This window comes from Mobula hypostoma, chromosome 2 (genome assembly GCF_963921235.1).
Source record: "Mobula hypostoma chromosome 2, sMobHyp1.1, whole genome shotgun sequence".
In the NCBI taxonomy this organism is placed as follows: domain Eukaryota; kingdom Metazoa; phylum Chordata; class Chondrichthyes; order Myliobatiformes; family Myliobatidae; genus Mobula; species Mobula hypostoma.
This window is the reverse complement of record NC_086098.1, coordinates 19,774,940-19,783,989: the sequence shown is the minus strand read 5'-3', so window position 1 is coordinate 19,783,989 and position 9,050 is coordinate 19,774,940. Positions and strand designations below refer to the sequence as shown.

Genomic DNA, 9,050 nt, shown 5'->3' with positions numbered 1-9,050 from the left:
TACACTTGTAATGCTATTGTGACAGTATAATTTCCTTTGGGATCAATAAATTACCTATTTATCTAATTGATGTTGTACTTTCATAATGGAATCTATTTCAGATTGATGGATTTCTCATACTACATAAAGGCACTTGCTCCACTGACTTGGGATCATCTCCGAGGATCCACGGAAACGCAGAAATGGACCTCCCGTTGCAACCGATCTTTCAGGTCAATGACACCAAAAATAAGCGATCACCACTGAAAAGGCGAAGTTTACCTGGAGTGACAGCGTTTACTCAGAACTCAGGAAATCTGTGGCTCAATTCATTTACTCCAGAATCCCTGCAATCTGGTGTCACTCCAAAATTTTTGCGATCCCAAAACCAGGAAAATTTCTCAATGATCGCACAAGACAGGGAATTAAAAACGTCAGAGCTGTCCCTTAATCAGATAAAATAACGTTAGAAAACAAAATCCTAAATATTCATGCAGTCTTTAGAGAGGATTGTGCACTTAATCTGCGTTCCAGTTTTTATAGTCATTTTTTTTTTACATTTTATTCTGCATTATTATCTATTGAGAGTTACAGCGTGGAACAGGCCTTCCGGCAGAACGAGCCGCTCTGTCCAGTAACTCACTTATTTAACACTAGCCTAATCACAGGGCGGGTGTCAAAATCATTGTTGCGATGCTCTAGTGTTAGTCGCTCTCGCTGCTCAGCTTCCACCGCTGGCTAGGACCTTGCGAAAAGGAGATCTGAATGTGTAGGTCTCTCTCTGCCAGTATATAGCCTCTCACACAGCAAGCCTCATGTCTGGCGACACGTGGAACTGAACTCCCTTTCGGACTCAGGCTGAACTACAGAGAACGGGGAGGGGGTCTGGCCCCTGCACGCGTAGCATGCAAGCCCACCGCTGTGTGGACGTGCCCTGGTGCTCGTGAACCAGATCCCCAGCTATAGGTAAATAGCCCCACTGCGTTATGGGCAGCCTCGGGAGAGACGAAAGTTATGGGAGTAAACCCAGACAACAAATCCGGAGAGGGACCCCCGAGGCGGCTGGAATTCATTGAACTTCCTTCCAGCACCTCCTGCAGCCAAGTTGGTGCCAACCGTAATAAGCTTTCACGAGCTTTCCTTTGGACTGCATTGGAGAGGCCGAGAGCGCATCTTGACAACTGGGCACCTCAGGATCTTCATAGCTTCTGTACAGGCTTGTCATGATGATGACCATCAGCCACTGTCCTTCGAGGCAGACGGATGCCAGACCACCACCACCAATCCACAGAACAATTTACAAAGAGCAATTAACCTGCAGTACCTACTACACCCACGCAATCGTTAACTCGGGTTCTCTTTTCACGGAGGCTACTTCATCTACCCAGCGTTTCCAGTATAGCGGATTTTGTTCTGTATTTTCCTATTGTAAAGCCTGCTTTCCCACTGACATGCTATTCACTGAAGGTCCCCGGCTACTTTTTAAGACCACAGTGAACTAGCCCATCGGTTTTGATGGTGGCTGCCCGCCGGCATTTCGGTTCTTAAACACGAGAAAGTCTTCAGATGCTGATAATCCAGAGCAACACACACAAAATGCTGGAGGAACTCAGCAGGTCAGGCGGCATCTGTGGAAAAGAGTACAGTGGAGGTTTCGGGCCCAGACCCTTCAGGAGGACTCTCATGTTTACTTTGTTACATGAAGCTTTTAAAATTGCCAGAATTCGCAACATAAAAAGTACACTCACATCGCACGTTTGTTTCGCTCTCTCTAATGAATCACAGAATAATAACTTGTTGTACAGTTGAAGTAATAAACTGTTTCTCGGTGGTGAGGGCGGTAGTATAGCGTTCTTCCGCCAGTGGACGGGGGAGCCGGGCTAGGCGAGAAAGCCCCTCAATTATTGTCAAACAAGAGAAAATCCGCAGATGCTAGAAATCCAAACATCACACACAAAATGCTGGATGAACTCAGCAGGCCAGGCAGCATCTATGGAAAAGAATACAGTCGATATTTCGGGCTGAGGCCCTTAAGAGGGACTGGAGACAGAAGTATGAGGAGTAGAGTTAAAAGGCGGGGGAAAGAGGCAGAATCACAAGGTGATAAGTGAAACGGGGGGGGCGGGTGAAATAAAGAGCTGGGAAGTTGATTGGTGAAAGAGATACAGGGCTGGAGATAATAGGAGAGGACAGAAGGCCATGAAAGAAAGAAAAGGGGAAGGAGCACCGGAGGGAGGTGACGGACAGGTTAGGAGATAAGGTGAGAGAAGGAAATGGGAATGGGGAATGGTGAGGGGGCGGGGGTGATTACAGAAAGTTCGAGAAATCGATGTCCAAGCCATCAGGTTGGTGGCTAACCAGACGGAAAATAAGGTGTTAGTCCTCCAACTTGAGTGTGGCCTTATCATGATAGTAGAGGAGACCATAGACAGTCACATCGAAATGGGAATGGGAAAAGGAATTAAAATCGGTGGGCATGGGGAGATCCCCCCACCTTTTCTGGCGGGCCGAGCGTAGGTGTTCAGCGAAGTGGTCTCCCCAATCTACGTCGGATCTCACAGACATAGAGAAGGCCACATTGGCAGCACCGGATACAGTAGATGACTCCAACAGACTCACAGCCGAAGTGTTGCCTCACCTGGATGGACTGCTTTGGGCCTTGGATGGTAGTAAAGGAGGAGGTGCAGAGGCGGGTGTAGCGCTTGTCCCACTAGTAAGGATAAGTGTCAGGAAGGAGATCGGTAGAGAGGGACGAATGGACAAGGGAGTCGCGTAGGGAGCGATCCCCGCGGAAAGCAGAAAGTGGGGGGGGGGGAGAAGCGCTTCGTGGTGGGTTCCCTTTGCAGATGGTGGAAGTTACGGAGTATTATCTGCTGGATGTGGAGGCTGGACCCAACGTCGGTTGGAAGACCGCTTCGCCGAGCGCCGTCCGTCAGGAAAGTGGCATCTCCACATGGCCATCCATTTTAATTCCACTTCCCATTCCGACATGTCAACCCATGACCTCCTATACTGTCACAATGAGGCTACACTTCGGTTAGAGGAACAACACCTTATATTCCGTCTGGGTAGCCTCCAACCTGATGGCATGAACATTGACTTCTCAAACTTCCGCTAATGCCCCCGCCCCCTTCACAATTCCCCATTCCCCTTTCCCTCTCTCACCTTATCTCCTTACTTGCCCCTAGCCTCTCTCTGGTGCTCCTCCCCTTTCTTCCACGGCCTTTTGTCCTCTCTTACCAGACTACCTCTTCTCAGCCCTGTATCTCTGCCACCAATCAACTTCCCAGCTTTTTATTTCACCCCTCTCCCCTCCTGGTTTCACCTATCTCCTGGTGTTTCTACCTCCCCTCCCCCCATCTTCTCACTCTGATTCCTCATCTTATTTTCTCCGGTCTTGATGAAGAGTCTCGGCCTGAAACATTGACTATCTGTTCATTTCCATAGACGCTGCCTGGCCTGCTGAGTTCCTCCAGCATTTTGTATCTGTCCCCTCAATTATTGTAGAAGTTTTCCAGCCCAGGAACTAGTTGAATGGCAACAGTCCTATCGGAATTAAGGAGGTAATGCATTGGCTATGAATACAAGTGTGAATGACGTCACACGGGTTATTCTTGTAAATAATTTTATTATTGAATAAAGTTTATTTTGACAAAAATAAGCCATTTCTGGATTCGGCTAGCTGTTGCTCACATACAGAACTCCCAGTACTATTTATGCCAGCATACACTGTCTCCTGATTTGTCACAACGTTTTGTATTACTTGGACCGTGTTTTGCGAAGATAAGAAAAAAACACGCAATGACCCTGTATTATCACAGGAATATGGTCAAAAGTCACCCAAGGTAACTTAAATGTCTCGCACAGAGATAGCAGGACACGATATAACCAAAATTGCAACACGTTCATTTTAATTGCACACTGGCAGCACATAATTAGCTTGTATGGCAAAATTAAAGGACAATGTAACCCCTTTTTCCGGTAATGTTGATGGAAGAAACAAAAATACCCTCTGTTACACCATCTCCAAGAGATAAAATCGCAAGCTTATGATCGGCAAGTTAGTTGTTCTAACCTGCATTAGATGACTCAGGTGAATGTGTTCTGGGCTGAAGTTCGCGACTGATCTTTTGCCAAACGTAGGAATGGACTGTAAGCTGTCCGCATAATATTTATATTGAGATGTGAGCGAAACATATTGGCAAAACCGTTCGCACCAAGTGACCAGTTTTGACTAATAGACGTGCCAAGTATCGAATATAGAAGCGGGTTAGAGCATTGGTTTGAACGGGCAGCTTTATTACCGTTTGAGCACTGGAGTTAACCAATTCTCGAACACTTCCTGACCATTGCTTATATACATTTTCCCTTTGAATTCTCATTTCCCTCGAGAATTCTCAGACTCCGATACAATGGCTTAGAATTAATTGTATGGATTGATCCAGATCATAAACAGAAACACAGAAACCAAAGAAAAGGTCGGCTTTCCGCAGATTTTACGATGCACATTTTTTGAAAGCAAAACGTAACAAGAAACGAGGTGAGAACAGATTATAGAATAACATCTGATACTAGATTTACAGCAGTGGCACGCAGAAAGTGAGAGAGACTTCCTGAGTGGGGAGCGGAATCAATAATGAATTGGAATACAGTATTTTAAATAACGCAGGCATGGTGAAGGGACTGGAACGCGGAAGCGAGAGAGGGCGTGAAGAATTAAGTTTCATTTGGTGATCTTGGAAGGACATTGTGTTGGGTGGAATACAAACAATCTCTCCAGTTCCTCGCGCGCGCCCGGCGCTGTCATCCTGTACGGAAGAAGGGCCGCGCGTTCCCTCCTCCCATTGTGCCCCCCGAGCGCGCGTATTGGTCGAGCACGCTTTCAGCGACATGGCGTTGGAACACGGGCCCGGAGCCCGCGGCTGGCGACGCGCGATAGGTTGAGGCCGTTGTCCCTCCCGGGGCGGGGGCGGGCTTCCTCTGTGACTCCCGGTCTCAGGCTGGGCTTGTGCGCTGGGTCTCAGTACCAGGGCTTTCCTTTTCGCTGCCGCCAGTTGTAATGCAGACGTGTTACACCATGGACAGGTGATGCATTCAGCAGCAGCCTGCCCACTTGTTCAGTTCAGTCTCTCAGGCATCCCCCCTTTCAGAGATCCGCAAGGATAAAGCCTCTCTCTTGTAGTTTCTAGCAACTGACAAAAGTCTCAAACATTTTTTTAAAGTATTGAGCAGTTTCTTACTTCCTCGATCTTAACGACAAGAAATACAAGGAAGAGAAATGCCAACGACAACTCTATTGCCTTTTACTAATCCTAGTATTAGTCGGAAGTCAGGGACGAACAATTCGGTTTTAATCAACCGGCCCGCCTTTCGACTGACTGAGAAATTCCTGCTGCTCTTAGTTTTCAGTGGTTTTATCACTCTGTGCTTCGGTGCGATTTTCTTTCTACCGGACTCATCCAAGCTGCTGAGCGGGGTGTTTTTCCACTCGCAGCAGACTTCGATGGCAGGCAGCGGACCGAAGCTGGACGGCGGCAGGGAGTTGGAGAGCGATAAGTTGAGCAAGATCCGCGAGGACCACGAGAAAGCTCTGCGCGAGGCGAAGGACACCCTGCAGAAACTGCCGGAGCAGATAAAGCAGGACATCAGAGAGGAGAAGCAGAAAATTGTGCAGGATTCGGCCAGCAGGAAAGAAGGGGCTCCGCGCTTGTCGAATTTCGTCTTCCGCAAACCTGTGGGCGCAACAGGGCGTGAACCGAGCGACCCTAAAACGCGAGAGAGGCAAGCCAAGATCAAAGAGGTACAGCACTCGGGATTACTTGTCTTCTCTTTGCTTCCTTACCCCCTTGGTCACGTCACTTTGTGCAATCGCAGTGTAAGGGCTGTCAACTTCCTACTGCTGAGTCTCTGGGGGCACTTCAGGCGACCGTTCCTCCATCAGTCTTTTCGGTGTTGGAGTCAGCTCCCCTGTGCAAGTCTTGAGTTGTGTCAGAGTCGCGCACTCCACAACGCTAGGCTGCTTAAATGGAAAGGAAGAAGGCTGTGGATTCCCGGGGGCTTTAAATCTGCTATATAGATGTGTGTAGAAATTTAAAAACACCCTTCAATTATATTTATATGACGCCTTTAATACACAAAAAAACGTCACTCGAAAGCCTGCAGCGTGACAAGGGAATGGGTAGGAAACAAGAGCTTCAAATTCTCTAAACCATTTATGCATTTAAAATGATTTATGCTCATTTTAATATCTTGGATTGCAAACAAAAAAATTGAATAACGCTTGATATAGACAGAAATCAGTCCTTACAAACGTGGAACTAAAGTAATTTGTTCTCAGCGGTCGGAGTACGGTAATGTTATTTTCTTAAAAGAGCGCCTATTTCCCCGATTCTGTTTACATATCCTAAATATACAGCCTGGGAAGTAACTCTTTCATATCTGGGCACGTCCGAGTGGGAAGAGTTGGGGAATTTTCTTGTTAATGTACCTGATGGTGATGGTTGGCTATTGATCCCTGCGGGAAAATAGTTGAAGTGACGTTGAAGAATGGGCTGAACTTGTTCTTCCTAGCTGATGAAGTTGCCGCTAATATTGGCAACTCCAGGCGACCGTGTGTTGCTAGAAAAGTGTTTTGGTGAGTTTTCAAAGAGGAAAATTACACTTGGACAGATATTAAGGTGGGCCACATTTGCTCACATTTGTAGAGAGTAATCCACGTTGTCTTTTATCTCCTATCATTATATGCAATAATGGCTTTAAATACAATTGTAGAATTATCCAGGAAACCACTTGTACACAGCTATGCCTGATGTGGGATAGACATATGTGTGGTTTATGAATTTATTTTGAATTTTTTTGGTCTGTGTAGCAAGTGAAGCAAGACCTAGAGGTTTTGCCGTCTTCCCAGCCATAGTTATTTAGGCATTCAGTCCAATAAATAGGCAGTTAACTCAGTCATTTAGGAAAGGCTTTGTTTCAAATTAGTTTCTTATTAGGGGCTTAAATGTGTAAGTGAAGAGAAAAGAAAGAAAACAAAAATACAGTAGAAAAGCAGCTTTATGCTTTTTTTAAATAGTGCTCAAATAATCAAGATTTATTGTATTTAGAAATATGAAGCAGAGTCAGAAGTATAATTTTCAGAATATAATATAAATTTATTTTTTCCTCCTGATGAAGAATTTCCTTGTTGGGTGTTGGAGACAACTTTTTCTTCGTTTTGTGGATGTTTATACTTATTGATCTCCATCCTTCACTGCCTTCTCTTTACCATCCACCTTGACGGAACGCTGCTCTATACCTAGAATTACATTTGATGCAGTGTATTTGACTGTAACAGGCCGATTTGCCCAAATAATTCTTGCTAGTGGAGCATCTTAGCATCCTTGCTCATAAATCTATCAGCTATCTCTCTATTCCTTTCTCTTGTTTGCATATGTGATTTGTCCTTAAATAAATGCTTTCACCTCAGCTACTCTCTATGTATTATGTTCCTGATTTCACCACTCTTTGGATAAAGTAGTTTTTCCACATCCCTGTATTGGTTTCTTGTTGACTCTCTTAGGAACTTAGTTTTTAGTTATGATCTTCCCACAAGTGGAAATATTTTCCCTACTTAAACTTTCATCAAAATGTTTCATAATCATGTAGTCTTTTCTCTGCTACATTTTCTCAAGGGAAAAGAGACTACTTCCTTGGTTTTTAGAGATATATGTATACCTTGGATTTCTGAAATTAGCATTATGAGTTTTCTCTGCACCCTCTCCTGTGCCACACTATTCTATTACACAGGGACCAGCATTATTTGCAATCTTCTAAATGTGGTTGTATCAAGATTGATCATGGGTTCAGTTTAATTTCACCGTTTTTCAATTATGGCCCTGTAGAAATGTGTTCTAATGTTTGGTTTGCTTATTTTATGGCCTTAACCTTTTTAGTACAACTTCTACTGATTTGCCTTATGTGCTCTGTGGTCTCCTTGTTCAGGAGCCTCACATGAATTTGCAACTTCCAAGTAATGTGAGTTTGCCATTCTTCCTTTTGATCAACTTCATTTGATGACTATGCACCCATCTGGCAACTTTATTAATGTTCTGCACTTGAAGCTCTTGTGAGTATTGATTCCACTGCCCTCCTCCTTAGCCCCACCAGCCCTACACTTTTTTTTATTTGGTATCCTCTAGACTTTTGGAACAGTTTTTGATTTCAGAGGCTAAATCATTGATTTAGAGGAGCTCATCACAAGATTAGATAAATCTTACTAAGTCACCTCAACCTTATCTCTTCCGTCAAAAGACACAGGATGCTTTTTCTTGCTCAGACAGCTAATCAACTTTTGGTATCTTCATTGTAAATCTTTCATGCAGAATCCCCAACTTCTTGTGCTGTTATGACAGAGCAGTGGTGTAATCTAAAGCAAGTTTTGAATGAAGTTTAGCATAACTTTGTTATTTAAAATCCAGAAATAAAATGCGATGTTTAAATTATTTTAATTATCTTGATTAGTCTTTTAGTCATACAAAAGTACAGCTCAGAAACAGGTCCTTTGGCTCACCTAGTTCATGCTGAAGCTATTTAAACTGCCTAGTCCCATTGATCTGCACAGAGACCTTTGCTCCCCATACCCCACCATCCATTTACGTATCCAAACAGCACTTAAACATTGAAATCAAGCTTGCATGCACCACTTGTGCTGGCAGCTTGTTCCGCACTCTCATGACACTCAGTGAAGAAGTTTCCCGTTGTGTTCCCCTTAATCTTTTCACCTTTCACCCTTAACCCATGACTTTTGGTTGTAGTCCCATCCAGTCTCAGTGGGAAAAGCCTGCTTGCGTTCACCCTATTTGTACTTCTCATAATTTTGTATACCTCTATCAAATCTCCTTTCAATCTTCTACGTTCCAAAAAGTATAGCCCTAACCCATTCCTCTCCCTGTTTTGATTCGTACTTCACTAGTAGAATGTGTGCTACTGTGGCTTTTTTCAAACTCACATTGTTAGAATTTAAATTAACTGCTGAATTCTATACACATCCTTAGTATATTTATCATCTCTTAATTTGTTGCTGCTCTTCT

General features: G+C 44.4%; 1 protein-coding gene across 1 annotated transcript in view; it reads left to right on the top strand.

Moving 5' to 3' along the window:
* The first annotated feature begins 4,932 nt into the window (after positions 1–4,932).
* man1a1 (mannosidase, alpha, class 1A, member 1) overlaps positions 4,933–9,050 on the top strand; it is a 488,943-nt gene continuing 484,825 nt past the window's right edge. The window contains exon 1 of the mRNA XM_063033881.1: positions 4,933–5,779. Within this exon, the coding sequence (XP_062889951.1) occupies positions 5,258–5,779 (522 nt within the window). The 5' untranslated portion in view covers positions 4,933–5,257. The remainder of the gene's footprint in view (positions 5,780–9,050) is intronic.